The sequence below is a fragment of the Vombatus ursinus genome, unplaced genomic scaffold, assembly GCF_900497805.2.
Source record: "Vombatus ursinus unplaced genomic scaffold, bare-nosed wombat genome assembly UNPS02014812.1, whole genome shotgun sequence".
NCBI classification, from domain to species: Eukaryota; Metazoa; Chordata; class Mammalia; order Diprotodontia; family Vombatidae; genus Vombatus; species Vombatus ursinus.
Genome location: NW_020954590.1, coordinates 83,194,842 through 83,218,005, shown reverse-complemented (window position 1 = coordinate 83,218,005; position 23,164 = coordinate 83,194,842). Strand labels below are relative to the sequence as shown.

The following is a 23,164-nucleotide window of genomic DNA, read 5'->3' as shown; positions in this document are numbered from 1 at the left end:
CAAACTCATAGAAATGATTAATGAAGGCATTTATCTCCTTTAATAAGCTAGCAAGATTTTTTCTCATTAAAATGAACACATTAAAAACCATCTTTCGCTATGTTAATGAAAAAATTAGCCGATGATGTTTTGAATAGAGTATAGAAAGAAACAGTCCCAATTACTGGGCATTGAAAAGGAAAAAGTTTGCCATTTTACAAAAAAAAAAAAAAACTTCTGAGAAAGAACCCAGGCATTCCCATCACTATACCTCTTCTTTTTCTGTAGCATCGTTCTGATTCATTCATTAATAGAAAGAATACTGGTAGATCACAAGCTCCTTGAAAGCAGGGACTGGGTTTTGTTTTTCTTTCTGTCACCAGCATTGTTCCTGGCACATAGTAGAAGCTTAATGAATGTTTATCAACTAATAGAAATCATGATTTTGAGATCTGACTGTGACACTACTGGGCAAGTCATGTAACTTCTCTTATCCCCAGTTTCTTCATCAATAAAATGGTGATAATATTTGCACTACTAATCATGATAGAATGTAGCTTTTTGAAGGGACTGTTTAATTTTTATGTTTATATCCCTAGCACCTAGCACACATATATCATGCCCTTAATACTTACTTGTTGACTGAGCAGTTAGTTGATAGTAGACTGTGAGGAAAGCAGAGTGAAAAACTTTAAAGTACTGTATACACAGGAACTATTAAAAATTCAGCAAGTGTTAAGTAAGGGATTACTATACTCAAAGCACTGTGTGTGGTAGGGGATATAAGGATGGAGAAGAAGGAGGGTGAAATAACAAAGTTTCGGTCCTCAAAGAGCTTACATTCTAATAGATTTAAGACTTTATATAATTTAACATTTAGAACTTTTGCAATATCTTCAAGAGAACTGGTGTCATCCATTATATTTATTGCATCTCTTATAACACTGTCTATAGGATAAAATACAGACTCATTATCCTGTTATTCCTTTTATGCCTTCTGTTTTCAACCAAAATGGTCTATTAGCCATTCTATGACCCCATCCAGCCTTCTACTATTTCTGTGCATTTTGCTCTAGTCCTCCATGACTGAAATGGACTCTCTCTATGTCTCTACTGATAAAAATCCTTCTCTTCTTTTAAGGTTCATCTCAAATACTACCTTGTTCATTAAACCATCCCTCTTCCACTCTTCAGGAAGCTCCCCTCACTTCTCTAATCTTTCCTGTTTTTCCTATGCATTTGTCATAGTCTAACTTATATTGAACCTTTTGGGTACATTTCATCTCTCTCTGCTCTTTGAGAGGAGAATCTTAATTAATTTTTCTCTTTTGTCTTCCCAGTACATTTCAGAGTGCCCTACATATAACAAGTACTTAATAACTGTTTGTTGAATTGAATGAAAAGGAAATAGAATGAAAGGGAATTGATGAAAAGCAAACACAGACTGTCCTTTCCTTTAGGGATGATTGTATTACTGCTTGCATTTATCTTCATAGTCCTCATGATTACATAACCATAGAGCCCCATTTTCAATCACCAGTAATCCAAAAAGCCAAATGATTGCTATGCCCTGTAGATTTCAATATAATAGAATATTCTAATGGAGAAATGAGTGATGTTAAAGTAACATGTATAGAAAAAAACACTCTGGTTTCCAGAACAGTGGTCTGTCACCACTTGTGCTGGGAAGTTCAGAGAGCTAGGGAGACATCTGATAAATTTGGATTTTTCTAACTAGCTGTGTGACCCTGGGCAAGTCATTTAACCCTGATTGCCTTAGTTTCCTCATCTGTAAAATGAGCTAGAAAAGGAAATAGCAAACCACTCCAGTATCTTTGCCAAGAAAGCCCCAAATGTGGTCATAAAAAGTTGGACATGACTGAAAATGACTGAACAACAAAAACAACAGTTTAGAATTTGGAACTACTCAGATGAGGGATTCAATTACATTTATAATGTCCAAAGATAAGAAGAACATAATTTCATGATATATTTGGTCGTTTCATTTTACAGTACTCATTGATGAGCATTTTTTGTCATAAGTCAGCATTTATTATTTAAGTTGAACAGGTTATGAAGGGAGTGGGGGGCACATTCAGAACAGAGAGTCCAAGGTGGGGCTCCAGAGGAGAGGGAAGAAGGGAGGAGACAGGGATATGAGAGCTTCTCATCTACGTCTGCTCTAGAAGGGGCTGATCCTGATTTCTGAGCATTGTTCCAGGGCACACAATGAAGCACAGGATAGGGTGAGGTTCCAGGTGCCACAGGTTTAGGAAACATCAAGGGGTGGCCAAAGTTACACATCCAACCAGAGGTGGTGGCTGGGATTCTCCTTGGATGAGCAGCACCACTTCCTTTTAGGAAGTGAAGCATAGTGATAAGTTCCATCCCACTTATTCAGCTCTTATGAAACATTCTTGTAGTTAAAGTTTTTGCGCTAAAGAATTCTTTCATCTTCTTTCTAACTTCTTGTACTTTGCTTCCAGTTTTTTTGTTTTTGAATATGAATCCAACTTGTAAGCTGCCTGTTCAAGAGAAGGCTGAAGTGCTGCATATTTCTGGTTTAAGTCGTTTAGGTTTCTGCTTATGTTTACTGCATTATCTTTCTTTGCTAGATACGTCAAGCTAGTCAGTTTGTCCATATTTTCCAGAAGTTTATTGTTTTCACTGGTGGCTGTCAGCTTGCCTGTAAGGTATGTGGCCATTTTATAGAACATGTCCTGGCACGGCCCCGTGATTTCCACCTCTGTGGGTTCTGTGGCCCCCTCGGCCATCTCCACCATGGCATCGTCTAAGCCAGGGAAGGGAGGAAGGAGAAAAGATGGAGGGAATGATGGTGGAGTGAGTGGGGATGGAGAGGAAGGGAGAGGGCAGAAGAGAGAAGGGGAGAGGAGGGGAGAGGAGGGAAGGAAAGAAGGAAGGGGAGAAAAAGGAAAGGGTGAAGAGTCAGAGAGAGAGGTAAGAGGAGGCGGATGACGGATTGCCCAATAAGCATTTATTTAAAAAAAAACCACACAAATGATAATTATAGCTAACATACCAGAATCTTGTGCAGACGATGAGGGGAAATTCTTGCTAAAAAAAAACTTGCTAAGATCCTCCAAATTAAATATGTATACATTGATAACTGCTGGTTTAAGTACAAAGATGAAGATGGGAAGACAATGAAAATATGTTAGAAAGCATAGTTCAAGAGAAGGAAATAAGAGAGCTCCAAAGATTGGAAGCTACAAAAAAGATGAACATTCCTATATCATTTATAACTTCTATAAGAAAAAAGCAAGAGGCACCAGATATGATAAGCACCAAATAATATCTTTAAGATGAAAGCGATTGCATTTGAACACCTGGGAAATAACTAGTTACTAACATGAGTCATTTCTGAATGAATTTCCTATGTATATTAAGATCATTGACTCATTTTAAAAAAGGTCAAATTTGATACCAAATTAGAAGAATAAAAATTTGAAGAAAGGGTATATATTTGAGGCAACTCCAGCATGACTTATTTAAATAATATCTTGATGAGGAAATAAAAGACAACGACACAGACTATTACTCTTTCCTAAGGAACTTTAGCAGATGCAAATTGAAAACCACAAGAAGATATTTGGGAGCCTCAGTTCTGCCTTGGACAACAACCATTTCCTTCATTTTCTCTTCAATTCATATTTTGCTTCTGTCCTCTCAGCCAGGAAGAATGGCTTTTGAGCTACAGAAGACAGAATAAAAGTGACTAACAAGGGCTTGATAGCCAAGATAAATCAGAAGATAATAAGTTAGATCTAGTTATCCTTGATAAATTCAAGCTACAGGACCCAGCTGAACTACATCTCAGACACTGAAGGAAATGGTAGATGTGATGGATGAGCCACTAGCAGTGATATTTAAAGATTCTATAGAAAATATTCCACAGAGTAAGAGTGAAGGAAGTTAAATGTCCTGATTTTCAAAAAAAGTGAAGAGAAGGAAATTTGCCAACTACAGCCCAATGAGCTTGTCTTCAATTCCTGGCAAAATTCTAGAACCTATTACTAAAGAGCTAGTTAGTGAACATTTAGAAAAGAAAATGGTTATTGCAAAAGAAAACACAAAATAAGCAAAGTTTCATTAGAACAGGTCATGCCAGATTAACTTTATTGCCTTCTTTGATAGTGCCTTGAATTGGTGGATCTAAGGAATGTTTTAGTAAAGCATGCCATATTATTCTTGTGTAAAAGATGGAGAGAAGTGGGCCAGATAGTATAGTACAATGAGATGGATTTAGAACAGGTTGACTGACTGGATGCAAAGTGCAATAATTAGTGGTTTGATTCCCCCTTGGCTAGGGGTATCAGTAAAGTGCCCAGAGATCCGTGCTTGACTCTATAATTATTGTTTGTTAAAATTCATATGACACTTTACAATTTGTGAAGCACTTTGCACATGTTATTTCATTTGTTTCTAATTAACATTTTTATTGATATATTTACCATTTTAATATTTTATTGATAACTCAGATCAAGACACAGATGGTGTCCTTTTTCAAATTTTCAGATGACAAAAAATTGGGAGTGATAGCTAACATGCTGCTTAACAAGTTAGAATCCAAAAGTCTTTTGATAGGTAGAACATTGGGCTGAATCTAGTAACATGAAATTTAATGTTTAATGTAAAGTTTTATGCTTTATTTCAAAAATTGATTTCAAAAGTATAAGATGAGGGACGCATGGTTACTCAGTCATTTGACTGAAAAAGATCTAGGATTTTTAATGGCCTTCAAGCTCAATATGAATCAAGAATGAGTGGCATTAACAGGGGTGTAGTTTCCAGGAATAATAAATGATAGTCTCACCATGCTAAATGCCCTGGTCAAACCATATTCATAATATTTTCTTCACTTTGAAAAAATACCTTATTTTATGAAAGACATTGATTAGTTGAGAACATCCATAGAGAACAAACAGAATAAAAGGGCCTGCAGTCTGTGCAGATTGGTTGAAGGAACTGAGGATGTTTAACTTAAAAAAAAAGAAGTTTAGATTTTCAAATTCTAATCAATGCAATGATAAACTATAAGTTCTGAGGACTGAAGATGAAACATGCCACCTACCTCCTACCAGAGAGGTGATGTAATTAAAATGTGAAAAAGATATGTGTTTTTTGATATGGCCAAAATGGGAATTTATTTTATTGTGCTATACATATTTGTGACAAGGGTTTCATTTTGTGTTTTGAATTGGGGGTCATGAAAGGGAGAAATGATAAATACTTGTAAAAGTAAATTAATACTTTTTTTTGGCTAGGCAATGGAGTCAAGTGACTTTCCCAGGGGTCACACCGCTAGTAAGTGTTATGTGTTTGAGGCCGGATTTGAACTCAGGTCCTCCCGAATCCAGGGCCGGTGCTCTACGCACTGTGCCACCTAGCTGCCCCAAATTAATACATTTTTAAAGAGAAAAAAAGAAAAAGGAGATGAGACTAAGGAGAGATATAACAGCTGTCTTCAAATACTTGAAAGGATATCATGGAAGACAGACTTACATTTATTCGACTTGTCCCCAGAGAGCAGAGCAAGGTGCAACAGGGGGAAATTACAAGTAGGTAAACTTAGATACATGGCAGGAAAAACTTCCTAACATTAGAGCTATACAAAAGCAGAATGATATCCCCTGGGAGATGATAACACTTCCCAAATAATATCAAACCAGATAGATGCCCATACGATCAGGTATGTCATAGTTGGAATCCTTTTTCTAATATAGGTCAGCCTCGGTGGCCACTGAAGTCCTTTCCAACTCTGAAATTCTGAGATTTTATAAAAAAATAAAAATAAAAATCTGTGATTCTTTGTCAAGTGGAAAAACACAGAATTCAGGAGTGATTCTAGTTGGACATAGAAACTTGCATTAAAACATTTTATGCAGTATAGTGAAAAATTATGAGAAATATTGCCTTATTAATCTATAAGAAGCAGGGAAAGGAAAATCAAGTTTACAGAAAGAATGGTGAGAGACTTAACTAAGCCAAATCATCCTATGGGCATTAAAGCATAAAACTTGAAAAAAATAATAGCAACAAAAGATGTATAAAGATTGATATCACAAAAAAATCTTTTCTATATCAATCACAGTAGAGCCACTGCATTTGGACTCAAACATTATAACACCAAGACATTCCATGAAGAAATAGAAAGGCAGAGAGAGAGAGAGAGAGAGATCAATCGATTGTTAGAATGAGCAGTCAAACTATACTCAGATACAGTGGTGGTCTATGCTAAAGGAAACACAATTTTGATGAAATTGAAGATTCTACTATCAAGATACTAGAAAGAAGAATAAGCTAAATGTTTGGAAGAAAAAAGCATTGGACTTTATTATAATCAAAAAAGGCATGTAAGAAAATATCAAAAACTATTGACTCGTGTATCTGTTTTCCCATTGCTACAAAATCTTTAAGAAAAGAATCCACACAAGAATAAAGGGCATACTCAATGAAGTTGGAGACAGAACAGGCAGATTTTTACAAGCAATATTCATCACCAGGTCATATTTTTACAGTCATGCAATTGACTGAAAGGTACAGGGAATATAAGATCCCACTGGGTTTACTGTTTCTTTACTATTAAAAAAAAGTATCTGATTCGATAGAGGCATCCCTTCAACAGGACATCTCTGTAATGCCAAAACTTACTATATTCTTTGGAAGATGTAAACAGAGATTACTTTTTTTGATAACCCTATGGTTATTGATATTAAGTAAGCAAAAACATGGTACTGGATTTGATATTTGCCAAAATTTTACTCATGGTTACATCTGTCATAGAATCTTACATGACCACGATATATGAGTAGGAAACTTCTGCTTGGAAAAGAACCATTACAGTTTAAGTTTGCTCAGTCAAATCAAAGACTTATTCCCTGGCTGGTACTGTGATCAATATTCAGCAAACTATTTATAACCCTACTTCTTCAAAATAAACATAGCGATATATTCTCTTCTCATCTTTCTGCCAATTTTTATTACAAAGATGTGATCTATTATAAAAATGATCTTTCAAAGCATACTCTATTAAGGAATACACACACACACACAATTTTAGAGATGAAAAAGTGCATGTGAGCTTACTTGGCATAATAGCTAGCATGCACTTAAATATTTGCAAGTACTTAAAAAATATTATCTCATTTTATCCTTACAACAACCCTGGCAGGTAGGGCTTTTTTTTAATTACCTCTATTTTATACATAAGGAAACTGAGATAGACAGAAGTGACTTGCCCAGGGTCTACAGACATGTAAGCTATTATTTATCATTGTCATGTTCTATTTGCAGAGTGTCTATAATCTCAGTTCATTTTAATTCAACAGCTCTCACGAGGAAATTATGAAGATATTGTAAGAGATCCTTTCATATGTGTATGTATTGAAACTGTCCACCCATGACAGTGAACAATTCTGGCTCTTTTCATCTTTCTCCATAGGTTTTATTCTCCAGGATTTATTTAGCTTTTTGGCTTTCCACTGAATATTCTCATTCTCTTTACCTTAATCCATTTAAAAATGATCATTCCTATGTTATTTAGTCCTATCTGTCTGCTTCCACTGTGGGCATTCTCATGGCCATCACTCCACCCCCCACCTTCTCCATCCTCATTGCTCTGTTGTTCCACAGATCCCATAATTAGAGGAAAATGGTTCTGCTATTATTAAGCCAGAAACAGTATTTTTTTAAAATACGCTATTGGTAGCCAAGTGGAAAGAAGGAAAGGAAAGACAAATTGACCTCCCTTCCCTCTTCTTTTCCCATCCTCTTGATTGAGAAGCAGCAGGAGAGAACAAAGCAAAGCTGAAAGCCATCCAGCCTCTTAGAGCTGCAACATACCTAACCATTTCCTGACTAGGGGCTTGGAGATGTGGTCTTGTTTGTTTTCTTCAGAAAAAAAACTGCATGCTGGAATTAGATGAATGGAGAATATTTTTTTTTAAATCAAGGTTCTTCAATACTTGACAATGGATGGAAGGAAAGACATAATTTGAACTCTTACAGAGTTATCAGGGACTAGGTTCAATCTCTTTAAAACATCTTTGGCTTATACTTCCAACCAGTGCTTCCCTTGGGAACATCAGAATTTGGTTCATTTTGCCTTTACCCTAGAATTTCCTTAGGAACATAAGGATGTGTTATATGCTCCCTAAGATGTCTTAGAGAGTATGTACCATGGTTCCCAATAAGCATCTTAGCTAACAAAGCATCAAATATAGTATGAATTTTATTTAACTATATAGAAAACACAAAGATTCACACCTGGGACCACAAATCATCTAGGCACCTCATTGTTTCTCTTTGGAGGGCTTACATTTTCTCCATGGGCTGACAGCATCCTACAGACTTATTACACATCACCTCGAGACTGAGGTCTTTCTTTGCAGGAAAGAATTTATCTTCCTATGTGGAAGATCCCATCTTCCCTTGGAAACTACACAGTCCACAGTGCTGGCAAAAGAATAGATTACTCCTCCAAGTATAGCTCCATAAGAGGTGCCATGACGTGGTTCTAGTTGGTGTAGTTGGGTCCAGAGCCAAGCAGACAAGTTCAAATCACACCACAGACACTTATTAGCTGTGTGACCCTGGGCAAGTCACTTAACTTTTGCCTGCCTCAGTTTCTTTAATTGTAAAATGGAAATAATAATAATAGCACCTTCTTCACAGGGTTGTTGCAAGGATCAAATGAGATATTATTTATAAAAAAAATGTTTAATCCAGGTCCTGGAATATAGTAGGTATTATGTGTAAACAATTATTCCCTTCCCTCCTATCAAAGCTGCATATATGTGTGTGTATATATATATATATATATATATATATGTAAATGTATTTGTTTCTCAAGAGAAAATCGGCACATATGCATACATAAATTTATGCCTATATGCCCATGTGTGTATACACACATGTATGTGTGCATATACATAATACATACATGTGTATATGTGTGTTGTGTGTATATATACAGTCTGAGGTACCCAAAGCTTTACCTTTAGCATTTTAAAGACAAGGTCCTAAGGGAGAGGAGCTTCTTTGTAAACTGATTCATGGCCCTATTTAGGACCCACTTCTCAGGGTAATGTTTATTAAGTGAGTATATCAGTTTCCAATTGTGAGCCCCCAAAATATGTTCTATCAGTCAAGAGAGACTATAGCAAGAGCATGCATAGGGGTGCTCACTATAAATGTGGATATATAAAACTATATCTAGATCTATATGGAGTCTCTCTTGAGCAGCCCAGTGTGCTTGTAGGGTGCCCAGACAATTCAAAATAGGGCTACCCATTTGAAATCTTACCTAAGAAGCAGATCCTCAATAGGGCCATGAATCATTTTACAGGGAAGTTGCTAAAGATCTTTAATATCCCCTCCTTGTGACCTTGCCCTTAAAGATAAAACTGTGGACACCTTAAACCCAATGGAATAATTGAATTTAAAGTGGGAGCCATAAAAAATCTGGAAAACTTGAAACTAGTTTAACTCACATTCCATTTTTTTGTGAGGATGATTTTGAGTGGGTCTTGTATTATGTATACTGTTTAAGATTTCTTTGTACCTAGATCTAATTTTCAAGCAGTCCCATTACATTTGACCAAATTAATCCTATGAGAGACATTTGCTCCTTGCTAGATATCTCTGAGCAAGAATCATCATGAATGTATTACTCATACTTTCTATTCCTTGTGGTCTGTATCTGTGACTTCGTTAGTAAATGGAGCCTTCCAGTGAGAAGACTCCTTTTACCAAGCAGATCAACACTATCTCTGAAACTTACAATCTTGGAGTTAGTTGCCTGCAGACCCTAAGTGATTTGTTTTGGGTCACAATAAGCCAATTTGTTTCAGAGGTAGGATTTGAACCCAGGTCTTTCTTACCTCCAAGGCTGACTCTTTATCCACTACACCATATTTTCTTTTAATGCGCAAAAGGTTTGTCAATATCCAGTCACATGCTCATACAGAAGGAAGGTTTCCAGCCAAGACCTCTTTTGTTTGGAATAAATCTCTTTCCATATCGTATAATTTCATTGTGATATACAGGTACTCTAGAGTTCAGGTCATCAAACAAAGTCTTGATGAGCCTTCTTTCAGAAGAGAAAGGCATCAAGCTCTATAGAATACAATGTGGCTAATCAATCCATTTTCTTGTGAAACTGGACTCAGTTATAGTCCCCCCACCACCCCACTCCCTCAAACCTCTCATCTATTCTTACTGGTCCTATTTTTTTAACAGCTCAAGGCTATTCATCTTCTAATTATATTCTGTTATATATAATTATTATATAGTTATATTATATTTTATTATATAATATATATTGTTATATATTATATGTGTATTTCTATTTATAGAAAAGTGAGAGAACCAGCCCTCTACCCCCACTTTTATTTGTAATTTGCCCTCATTCATTTTCTTATTGAAAAATACACAATATAGATTTTCTTTCTCTCTGATGCTGCATAGCTCCTTAGACTATGTCTTGGAAGAGGTTGGCCTCCTCATTCCTGTCACAGAAAAGAAAGCTATCCAGTAGCAGGAAATAAATCCATGTCTGCTACACAAATGATGATCAAGTCACACCAGCCATTGTTCAGCCAGGAGTCGACCAATACTGTTTTTCCTTGGTTTTTCAAAACATGAGCAAGCCCCAGGCAGCAGCTACAAAAGACTTCAGCAGCTAATAATCAACATAAAATACTCCACATTTACAGCCATTCCCAAGGGACCTTGTTTCCAGGTATGGTGATGTGTTTCTGGAATAAGCAGATTGAGTAAGGGTGACACAAAGAAGCTGAGAGCTTCAACCCTATTAGAACTGGCAACCAGACACCAAAGAACTTCGCATACAGTAAAGACTCTTGAGTTCATTATGATGTGGGGAATTTATGAAGAGGGACATTAAAAGATTTTTATTGAATGTAACATTAAAGAAGCATCTGTTTCCCACTTGCACAATAAAATGGGCCACTCCCTCTAGCGCTTGAGAGACAAGGTCTCCACTGTTCCTGGATAGCCACCATCTCCCACATCTTCATACGGATTTTATTTTATGATGATGTATGACTTCTGCCGGAAATAGGTAGTTATCCTGAAATTGCATAAAATGCAGACTATAAAAAGAGAAAAACGTGCTGAAAAATTACTAAGGTCAAGGCTAAACCTATTAGCAGCTGAATGCAGTCAAATAACTGACTGTATGCCTCCCTAGCTGGGATGGGGGAACAAAGGTGGCTTGCTATTTCCTCCTGATTTGACAGAGCAAGGAATTACTCCCTCAGGAACCTGAATATCTCTGTGGAACAGAGTCAGTGTGAAAAGTCATTTCTCTCATGCAACTGCCTCACATCTTCCACTTAGGATCTCTTAGGGGTGAGTAAGGGACACATATGTGTGGTAGAAACCTAGGTTGAGGCTAAATTATTATTTAAATATAAAAAAGATTACACGAATCTTTCTAACTATATCTCTTAGTCTAACTGAAGAGTCACAGCCAAGTTATGACATGACATAATTGGGAGTGACCCAGAAACACTGGTTACCTACACAGGTAGATAGGTCACACTGATTGATTAGATTCAAAATTATGGCTATCAGGCACGAGTCTCAGAACTATTTTCTGCCACACAGTTTTGTGCAATCAAATGTGAGAATACAGCTGAAGTTATGAAGTTACGTGGCATAGTGAAAACTCAAGAGCAATTGAAGCCCACCCAGTGCCTGGGCACTGGGGGGTAGTAGGCACTTAACAAAAATTTACTGACTGACTCAGGAGCACATAATAGCACAATGATAAATGCAAAAATTCTAACCACTGGGGGAATTATTAGATTAAAAACTGCTGAGGAAACTTGAAAGCAGATTAGGAGAAGTTGGGTTTAGTCGGTGCCCAGGGGCACACAGCTAGTAAGTGTCTCAGGTGGAATTTGACCTCAGGTCTTCCTAACTGTAGACCAGCTCCATCTTTGCCACCCAGCTGCTTCTAGCTGAAAGCCAGTAATTGGTACCAAATAACTAATGTGATTCCTGACCCAACTGAAAGTCAGAGCTGCCTGATCTAGGAAGGCGTTTTAAGGCTAGGGGGAGTTTTCAAAGGCTATTTCCTTCAAGTCTCAGTTAAAGTGCCACTTCTGACATGAAGCCTGATCCCCACAGTTGCTTGCACCCATCTTACACTCCCAAAATTACTTTGTATTTAATTCATATATATTTTATATTTACTTATTTATGTTCATGTTGTTTCATCCCAATGTAATATAAGCTTCTTTACAACATGGACCATTTTATTTTTGTCTTAGTATGTGCAGGATCTGATACATAAGAGGCAATTAATAAATATTGGCTAAAACTCAAAATGTCCCAAACTGAATTCATTTTCTGGTGTATTCCTCATGACCTCACACATTTGCTATGACAATAGCCTGCTGCTTTGTCTGACTGCCTCAAGTCCCCCCCCTACTCTGATCCATTGTCCTCTCAGCTGTCACATTTATTCTTCTGAAGTACAGATCTGACCGTGTCACCTTTGTATTCAATAAATTCCAGTGGCTCCCTATTACCTCCAGGATCAAATACACAATTCTTTGTTTGGTATTCAAAGCCCTTCACAACTTGGTCCCCTCCTCCCTTTCCAGACTTCTCACACCTTACTACACCCTGTTCACTCTGTACTCCAAGATCTAGTGGCACTGGCCTCTTTGCTGTTCCTGGAACAAGAAACTGCATCACCCAACTTCAGGCATTTTCACTGGTCGTTCCTCATGCATAGAATACTCTCCTTCCTCATCTCTGCTTCTTGAGTTCCCTTTTCATTGTTATTGTTGTTGTTGTTGAATCATTTAAGTCACACCTGACTCTTTGTGACTCCATTTTGGGGTTTTCTTGGCAAAGATACTAGAGTGGTTTGCTATTTCCTTCTCCAGCTCATTTTACAGATGAGGAAACTGAGGAAAATTGGGTTAAGTGACTTCCCAGGGTCACACAGCTACTAAGTGTTTGAGGCTAGATTTGAACTCAGGAAGATGAGTCTTCCTGATTCCAAGCAAGGCCTCTATCCACCATGCCACCTATCTGCCCTCGCCTGACTTCTTTGGCTTCTTTCAAATCCCAAATAAAATCATACATATGTACATACATACATATGCATATATATGTCTTAGATAAAAACATCTATGTAGATGTTTTCACGTTCTCTCCACATTATACTGTGAGCACCATTTTACCTTTCTTTTTTTCTTTACCTTTTCTTTGCCTCTATTTTACCTTTCTTATTGTATGAATGAAAAGAAGAACTCAAATGTGAAAGATAATACAGTCAGGATTGAAGTAAGTTGCTAACTGGATAGTAGGGTTGGGGGAGGGAAAAGGAGAAACAAGAGAAGTTTTCAATTTTTGGATGACCAGGAGTATGAAGTTCTCATGAATAGAAGTTGGGAAGCAAGGAGAAGGGGCTGGTTGAGCAGAGTAACTTAATGCTTTCAGTTTGGAACATGTTGAATTTGAAGTACAAATGAGATATTCGAATTGAGTAGGCAGTTAAAAATAGGAGTCTGTAACTTGGGAGAAAGGTTGTGGCTAGTGATGACCAAATGGGGATCATCCCCCTGGAGGTGGCAGTTGAAGCCATACAGATTGCCACAGCAATCAGGGGATCAGAAAAACTCAGAGTCGAAAGGTAACTTAAATGCTATCTAGTTAAACCTATACTTGAAGCCTCTGGTTTTTTTTTTTAATTTTGAACTGCTCTGCTTTTTTTCCCCCACTTAACAGTATTTTATTTTTCCCAATTACTTGTAAAGATAATTTTCAACATTCACTTTTATAAGATTTCGACTTCCAAATTTTTTTCTCCATCTCTCTCTTTCCCTCCCCCATCCCCAAGATAGCAAGCAATCTGATTTAGGCTATATGTGTACAATCATATTAAACATATTTCCACATTAGTTGTGTTGTGAAAGAAGAATCAGAACAAAAGGGAAAAACCACAAGAAAGAAAAAAAAAGAGAAAATAGTATGCTTGAAGCCCCTGTTATGATACCTTCAACCAGTGGTCATTCAACTTCTGCCCAAAGACTTCCATTGAAGGGAGGTCTATACTTTTGAAGCTGGCCAATTCTACTTTTGGATAGTTGTCATTGCTAGGAAGCTGTTTTTGTTTTTTTTTTCCTTAAATCAGTCCTTAATCTACCTATCCATGACTTCTATTCATAGAGGGAAAGGAAGAATGAAAGGGTACTGTAACAGAACCTTTCAGGAATAGTAAATCTACTCTTCTCCCCTTCCAGCTTCAGACACACCAGGTGCCTGTGGATATTTATTGACATCTGCTGTGCATATATGTTGTTGGTGGTGGTGGTGGTGAGCCATCTCCTACCCTACTTGACCCCATAGACTTTTATCCATAGGGTTTTCTTGGCAAAGATACTGCAGTGATTTGTCATTTCCTTTTCTATGTGCCCCCATTTTATCAATGTGGAATCTTAGGCAAACAGGTCAAGTGACTTGCCCAGGGTCACATAGCTAGTAAGTGTTTGAGGCCACATTTGAATTCAGATCTTCCTGACTCCAAGCCTGGTGCTCATCCACTGCGCTGCCTAGCTGCCCCACTGTGCACATAGCACACTGAATAATGCCATGGGGGATATAAAGATGTCCAAGACACTATCTGCACTTTAAAAGGTGACAATCATTTGGGAGAAGTGGATATGCTCACACATAGTGGGTTTTGGAGATAGTAAGAACAGTAGTAACAAGAGGAAGGATGAGAAATGGAACTTACTGTCAGCACCTATGTTAAGTGGAAAGCCAAACACCTGGGTGATCCCTCCCTCCCACACACACACATACACTCCTAAGGCGTCTAGGCCCAAGAAATCATGTGGAGGCAGCCATACCTGAAATGCAAGGGCCTTCCTGGCAAAGAAAAGAAGAGCTATCAGGAATGGGCAAAGAAAGGGATGAATTGTGCCTTTTCTCCTATTAATACCCCTACTTTTATTCCTTTGCAATTTAGGTCAGAAAGGACTAAGGACTACTGGAGTCTGGCTCCAAGTTTTCTCGAATGGGTGGAAAGTTGCCATTTTAATTATGTTACTTGTTGTTGTTACTGTTCATCCTTCTTTCTGGAAGAAGACTGATGACATCATAGGCGATATCATGACTTGCCCATGAGTTGGATTTAAGTGAGGCAGAGCTGCACAAATTTGTCACTGTCACTCTCTCCTCCAGATTCACACATGCTAGGGCATTCCCAATGTTGGGTGGGAACCAGCACCTGAGGGATGGAAGGCTTGAAGGCAAGGAAAATAAACATACAACTGGTCAGCACAAAGCAGCAAAGATTTGTGTGTTTTCATTCTGAACTCAGTGCCATTGCAGTAGGCTCATGCAACTCAATTTATAGCTATTGTGATGGAAACTTTTCTTTGAGATGTCAGCTGTCAACCTCCAGAGTGATTCTATTTATAGGTCTATTCCAGGAACAGTAGAAAAAGACCTCCTGGGAAACTGAGCCAACCTATATCACCTAAGCTATCACTAGGAAAACTCAAATCACTGGTGAACAGCATTCCAGCCAACAATAGGGACTAGCTTCCTGGTGGGTTGTTTTTCCATTCAGTCTATCTCAGAGGCCTGACAAATTTCATCTTGTTTGTGCAGTAAAGCCCTCTCTAGTAATCAGGGAAGTAATTAAGCTGCTGCTGAGATCCCGCTCCTTAGTTGCTGTCATACAAAGGCAATAATCACACTTGTGAATAAAGGGCCCTTTGCTTTCCCCTCTAGCAAAATTATCTGTTATTATCATTAGATTTTATTCCTTTTCTATCCACATCATGGTCATCAATAGCTTAACCCACAGTAGGACCCGATCACAATGCCCACTTTCTAGAAAGCACTGATAAGCATTCCTCACCTTTTCATCGGCTTGGGTGAGCACTCTCTCTCTAGGTTGGAGGACGTATGTTTCACGTGCATTGCATTATAGGAAGTGTGAGTATAGTCATTCTCATCACTGTAGTCAGGACCGAGTAATGTCCGAGCCCAAGTTCCCATATCATAGGGAGGGAGGGTCCCTCCAAATTCAGAGGGCAGGAATTCAGGGTGTATTAGTTGGTGAAGGCTGTTCAAATTGTTGCCATGGAGAAAGATCTAGAGGGAAAAACATAATAATAGAAAAAACCCTGAAACACATAACCAAAAAAACAATCAACATGCATATATTAAGAGTCTGCAATGAATTTTTCAAAATAAAATTGAGTTGCTTGAGGGGGAAAAACGTCTTTGTGCTCGACACTGCATTAAATATAAGAATACAGAGACAAAAAATAATTATCCTACTCTCAGGTAGATTATGTTTTATAGGGGCATAGACAAGATACAGCACATACAAAGCAAAAAGCAAGGTCACCATAGCAGGGAAAAGATTATAAACTTAGTGAAGGGGAGGTGGAGATTGGGAGGGCAGACTAGCAAAGATGTCCTGCAGAAGGTGAGGCTTAAGTTGACTCATCAAGGAAACCATGAATTCTGAAAAATAGAGGTGAGAAGAGAAAGCATTCCAAGAACAGGGGACAGCCCATGGAAAGACATGGTGATACAGGATGGAACATCATTCATATGATGCACAGAACAGAATCTCAGGATTACAAGGGACATGAGAGGCGTCCTAGTCTCAGAACAAGAATCCCTCTTACTACAAAATACCTGAAAAGACTTTGTTTTTTGTTTGTCCAGAATTTGTTTTGATGACTTGGGAGGGAAAAACCCACTACTTCCTTACACAACCCATTTTACTTTGGGGTAGCACTAAGTATTAGGATGGTGTCCACAAATTTCCTTACGTCAAAGCCAAAATATGCTTCCTTATCAGTATTACCCAGAGCTCTTAGTTCTTCCTTCTGGGACCAAGAAGAACAAGTATAATCTTCTCCTTCTGTATGACAGTCCTTCAGGCACTTGAATACTCCTCTCAGGTCTCTCCTGAGTACCCTCTTTTCCAGGCTAACCACTTTTAGTTTGTATAATCAATCATCCTTGTGAACAGAAGCTGACTCCTGTTTATTCCACCAACCTAGCTGCCTTCCAGGATATAGTTTGGGAATGACATTAGATACATGGCTGATGTAAGTGTGTTTGAAGAAAAAAGTGTATTTGTGTTTCAGAATAATAAAAAAAATGTATTTGTTGCTTAGGAAAGGGAATAGGGTATTAGTTCTAAAAAATGACAGATCTGATATTATTGGATTTGAAACAGTTTTACAGATATGAACAATTGCTGATTATCTGAATCAGTGGGAGAATGAGTGATATAGATAAACTAGACCCACAGATAATCCAACAATCCTGTATATACCACCTCTGCAGCTTTCTTTTCTGTCTCTCCACAAAGGTAATGCCCCCCACTTCTGTTCCCCCTCTCAATACCTAATTAACTTATTCCTATCTATCCTACAAGACCTACCTCTATCTTTCTACTCTGAGTTTTTTCACGGGCTGTCCCCCATTTCTGGATTGCTCTCCCTCCTCTTCTCTGTCTTCTAGCTTCTTTCAAGTCCTAGCTACAGGAAGCCTTTTCCAATCCCTCTTGATTCTAATGCCTTCCCTCTGTTAATTATTTCCACTTTATCCTGTATATCTCTTGTTTGTATATAGTTGCTTGCACATTGTCTTCCCTATTATACTGTGAACTCCCTGAGAACAGGGACTGGCTTTTACCTTTCTGTATATTCCCAACACTTAGCACAGTGCCTGGCACATAATAGGTGCTTAATAAATGTTTATTGACTGACTGGAGGCTTTGTCACTCACTCCATCCCACAAAGATCATAGGATCATAGATTTAGAACTCTAAGGGATCTTTCGGATAATTTGTGCAATCCTCCCATTTATCGATGGAAAGACTGAAATCTAGAGAGGTTTAGCCATTTTGTGCAAGGCTAACCTGGTAGTGACAGAGCTTAGATTTGTACTCCTTTTTTTTGACTGTTTTCTTTCACTTGCGTGATGTCCTTTCTCTGAATTCTAATAGTACTGAGAGTATATACCACAAAATTTAGCTATTCATTATATTCAATCTTTCGTTATTTTCCAACTGTACACCCTGTGTCCTCTGGGCAGCTAGGTGGCACACTGCATAGAATGCTGGGCCTGGAGTCAGGAAGACTCATCCTCCTGAGTTCAAACCCAGCCTCAGATACTTACTAGATGTGTGACCCTGAGCAACTCACTAAACCCTGTTTACCCCAGTTTCCTCAACTGTAAAATGATCTGGAGAAGGAAATGGCAAACTACCCCAGTATCTTTGCCAAGAAAACCTGAAATGGGGGCATGAAAAGTTGGACACTACTGAAAAACAACAGAACTGTCCTCTGTTGAAACTACAATCCTCTTGAAGACAGACATCTTGTCTTGTCCTGCTTTCCTAGAACTAATAGCATGGTATGGCACTTGGCATGCAGGAAGAATTCAACCAATAATTGCAGAATTAATTTAAATATTTTGTTGGTAATTTTTTTATTTTTTCAATCAGACTATTTGTTTTCCTAATTACCTTTTGGGTCTAATACTAAAATTAATTTGTTTTCCTGAGAACACATTGACTGACACTGTTACAGCTGGGTGAAGGTGGAAGTCAGCCTGAGATTAAAAATCTTTGTGGATAGTCCACAGAATAGATAATCCACATCTATTTGAAGTTTAAAATTAGGATACTGTCTAGGTATGCGAAAAAAAATTAGGCCTCCTCACATCAGAACCCATATACTAACATAGATTCCTCTTCACTTCCTTACCTCCTATTACCCAAATATGCATGATATACCTCACCTCTGCCACCTGGCTTCCCTGGCTTCCCCCAAGACTCAAAATTCTACCTTCGGCAGAGACCTTTCCTGGTTCCCCTCATGTCTGGTGCTTCTGCACTAGCCTTCTAAATGATCTCTCTCCCTGTCTGTCCCTGTTCTAACCCATCTTCTACATAATCCAACATTCAAATAACTACCAAAGAGATTTCCCGAAAGTGTAAGTCTGACTATCTTACCCCCTACAAATTCCAGCGGCTCCCTATTCCCTCTAGGATCAACTCTAAATTCCTTTGGGATACAAAGCTATTTTCAACCTGACCCATGCATACTTTTCCAGCCTTCTTTCCCCACTAACCCTACTCAGCCATACTGATATACTCATTGTACCTCACCAAGGATGCTCTGTCTCTCATCTCCATGCATTTGCACTGAGCTAACCCCCATGTTTAGCATGCTCACCTTCCTCTCCTTTTACCTTGTTGAATCCCTGATTTCTGTCAAGACTCAGCTCAAATGTAACCTTCTGCAAGAAACCTTTCCTGGTTCCCTCAGCTGCTAGTGCCTTCTTCCAAAGTATATTTCCTCTACTCTGTATTTATACTGGATATGCCTATTTGTATACATGTTGTCTTCCCCTTAGAATATAAGCTCATTGATGGTGGGAACTAAGTCATTTTGTGTTGATGGTGGGGAACGTTTCATTTTGCGTTTTGTACCTCAATGCTTGACACATAATAGGTCCTTAATAGATACTTGTTGATTGCTAAAGGTCAGTCCTTAGAGTCCAGAGGATCTGGGTTCAAATCCTGCCTGATAAATAACCAGTTGTGTGATCCTGGGCAATTTACTTGACCTTTTAGGAACCCAACAACTCTCTAAGACTAGAAGTTACAGATGAGTCAATCCATTCACCTCTGAATCCTCTGGAGGAAGTTTTTACATAAGAAGCTCCCCCCATCATTGAAATCATAGCTCTGGACCTAAGAAATAAATAATTAACTTCCGCCTTGTAGAAAATGTGGTTGGGGAATGTTGCTTCTGCACTAACTCATCAGGGTGTGGACGCCTACGGGACAGCACACTACAGAGCATTAAAATCAATTTAAAGTGGGTTTGAGGTCTGTAAGAAATAGCTGGTTTTTCATTTCCACAAAAGTCACCAAAACCTAAAATGTAATCTAAGGGCTAGGTGGAAGTTGAACAAAGGAAGCCATAAATCAGAATAAGAAAATGCTACTGGTAGGTGAATAGACTAACCAGTTCTGAGGTTAGGTATAGATTAACATCAAAAGGGGTGTTCCCAAATGAGAGCAAATGTGGATGCGGGCCTGGGTCCCCAAATTGTGGGGAGATGTATTTAAGGGCAGAGACTCACATGGGGAAATTAGGCACTTTGGATAGGTTATAACCTCTAGGTTGTCACCCCGACTAATGGGGAAACAGGAGGGAAATTTGAATCGGGAACGGGGAATAAAAAGGTGTGTATCTGTCTGACGCTTGTACTCCGACAGTGGGATGCCCAGCCTTCTCAGGCTGTTAATAAAGTTTCTTCCTGGGTTCAATTCATGTGGAATTCATGGTAAGACTTTTTGCTGCTAACACCCTCCTCCCCCATAGAATTTGAATATAAATCAAATAGTGATGGACTTGAAATGTCTTCTAGGAGGAACAGAAACTAAAAGCAAAGGAGGGAACCAACTTGTAACATTCCTTGGGGTGACAGTAAATTTACAGGACAAAACTGGAACTCTTTAAAATATTCCATGATTAGGAAACTGTTTGGCCCCATAACTTTCCCTCACAAGCCATTATAGGAAAATAAGCATCTGCTGCTCATAGACCATCAACGTTTCCCCAGTTTGTGTCTGGGGCTCTGAAAACAACACAGCTCTGCTGAATTATTGATTAAATCCAGGCCATTTGCAAACTCCAGCTGAGGCTCTAACACTCAGTGGCTACACAAAAATACCCATCACACGGAGCAATAAAAAAAAAAAACAGAACTTGAGCAAACACAGCAAAGAGAAGACATGACAGAAATCACTCCAAATTTCCTGCTTCTATGAAGACATGTATCTAAAGACATATACACATTGAAATGTTTCTTTAATTACCCTTTTCCTTGTCTTGTCTTTGAGGAATGGTTTTATTAGTGTGTACAGGGCATGAATGTACCAAGGCTGATTGACAAAATGGACTCCTCCAAAGCGAGCAGGAAAACTGTCCTGTAGTGAAGAAAGAAATGGAGACCAATTAACAAGCACACCAGGGTTGGCAGGGAGACAGCAGGACTGTGGTCCAGGGAACAAGGCTGTTTCTTATCCATGACTGAGGCACTTGCTAATGAATGTGAGAGGAGGAAAACACACACTAATTCCCTTGCTGTTAAGGTCTCCTTCCCACTTCCTCCCTTTCCCCCATCAACTCCAGCTCTTCTCATGTCTGCCTTTTGGTGTTGGGAGCTTTAAAAAGACAATCAGTAGGTGGGTGGACTGCCTTTCCGTGGGTCTATAGCTGTGGCTATTTCTTACTCTGCGCTGTGGAGTGTCTATTCAGTGTAAGGGGTTAGGAGGAATTGGGGCCTCCGGGCCTCAGGGTTGGGGAAGAACCTGAACACTAATCCTCTCTCTTTGTCCCGAAATCAAGGTTTTGTTTCCCATACACTTTTGACACAATTTCCCCCTTCACCCCTACCTCCTTCAACAAAGATCCAGTTCAAATTATCATAACAGTGGCTGAACTTTCCGGGTCAATGAATCAGGAGCAGGAACCAGGAAAAGAATTGAAAATGTTCATGGAGAGAGGAGGGCACAATAGAAACGACCAAATACTGGTGATAGATTTTTTTTTTTTATTTGGAGCTCAGAGGTTCATGAATTTAGGTAAAAATTGGGCCCTGGAACACTATTGACCAGGGTGAACTGATTGATAATGTAGATTTCAAAACTTGTTCTTTGTAGATACAGATAGGGAAGGGCTTTGTGATTTTGGTAGAGAGAACCCCCAAGTGAGGAAACTCTGTTAATGCATGTCCCATCCTCTCTGCAACTTGGAAAGTCTCAGAGAATTGCCTAGACTGTTGAAAATTAAGTGATTTGACCAAGGTCACAAAGCCAATATGTGAAAGAAGCTGTTCTTGAGCCCAGATCATCCTGGTTTGGCTGTCCACTACCTGTCCACTATTCCATGCTGCCTTTCCAACATAGAATAGTGCTTGTTTTCAGATCAAGTTTATCTATAAAATCATTCAAGGGGACAGATAGTGATATTGGCTGCCTTCTGAACTGATGAGACACACAACAGAGTGGAAATGTCCAGGCCCAAACCACAAACCCTCCTGAAAGAACTCCATGACCAGGAAGGAGCTTTCTCCAACTTTGGAAGAAGAGGAGATAGGGGATGCCTAGAGAGGCTTCAACTGAGTGCAAGGGGGTGGGGATGAGGGGACTTGATTTCTCTAAGGGAAACAAATTCAATGCAAAGAATACTGTACTATCCATAACCTCAATAGCCTGAAGTGGTAAAAGGCAGAATAAGCAGAATGAGGAGAACATTGTATGCAGTGATAGCCATATTGTTTGAAGAACAAATCTGAGTGAATAAGTTATTTTGACTATTATAGATTCCCAAGTTAGCTATAGAGGACTTATGGTGAAGGACACTGTCTGGATCCAGAGAGTGAACTGATAGAAGTATATATAGAATAATTTTACATATACATATGGGTATACATATATACATATGCACACATATACACACGCGAGCACACACACACACACACATATGCCTATTTGTGTCTGATAGTGGCCAGTTCTAGGGTGGGGTTGGAGTAGGTGAGAAAAAAAGGAATTTACATAATTTTGTTGTATATTTGAAAGGAATAACAAGTTGTGCATAGTAGATTTGCAGTTTTATGTATAATCATCTTTTTTTGTATTATGCTATGGAAATGCTTGTTTTATTCCATAAATATGTATTAATGTAATTTTTTTAAAAAAAAGAGGTAGGGGAATCAGCCTGGAATTTCAGATTGGAGAAGGATCCTGAGCAAAAGAAAAAGACCTCTGCAGGGATGAGGTAAAACATTTCTTGAGGTTTTACCTCCATAGTAATATGGGCCATATGGGATAAACTAATCTGGGTAAAGGTGTCCAGGGTCTCTATCATTACCTGGAAAGTGTTGGATGCCTGAACTCCTGGCCAAAGGCTACTTGATGGGAGTTATGACCTGAGCCCAGGGTTAAATCTTGCTTCTTAACTCTGGAAAAACCTAGATTTTGTAGAAGCCTTAAACCAGTCATTATTGTTGTCATCATCATCATCATCATCATCATCATCATCATAGCTAGCATTTATATAGT

The 23,164-nt window shown here is 38.6% G+C and overlaps 1 protein-coding gene across 1 annotated transcript in view; it reads right to left on the bottom strand.

The window, feature by feature from the left end:
• Window positions 1-23,164, bottom strand: part of LOC114053673 (clavesin-1) — a 184,563-nt gene that overhangs the window by 7,137 nt on the left and 154,262 nt on the right. The window contains exons 3-4 of the mRNA XM_027876782.1: window positions 20,918-21,028; window positions 15,914-16,149 (exon numbers count right to left, since the gene is read on the bottom strand). Of these exons, the coding sequence (XP_027732583.1) occupies window positions 15,914-16,149; window positions 20,918-21,028 (347 nt within the window). The remainder of the gene's footprint in view (window positions 1-15,913; window positions 16,150-20,917; window positions 21,029-23,164) is intronic.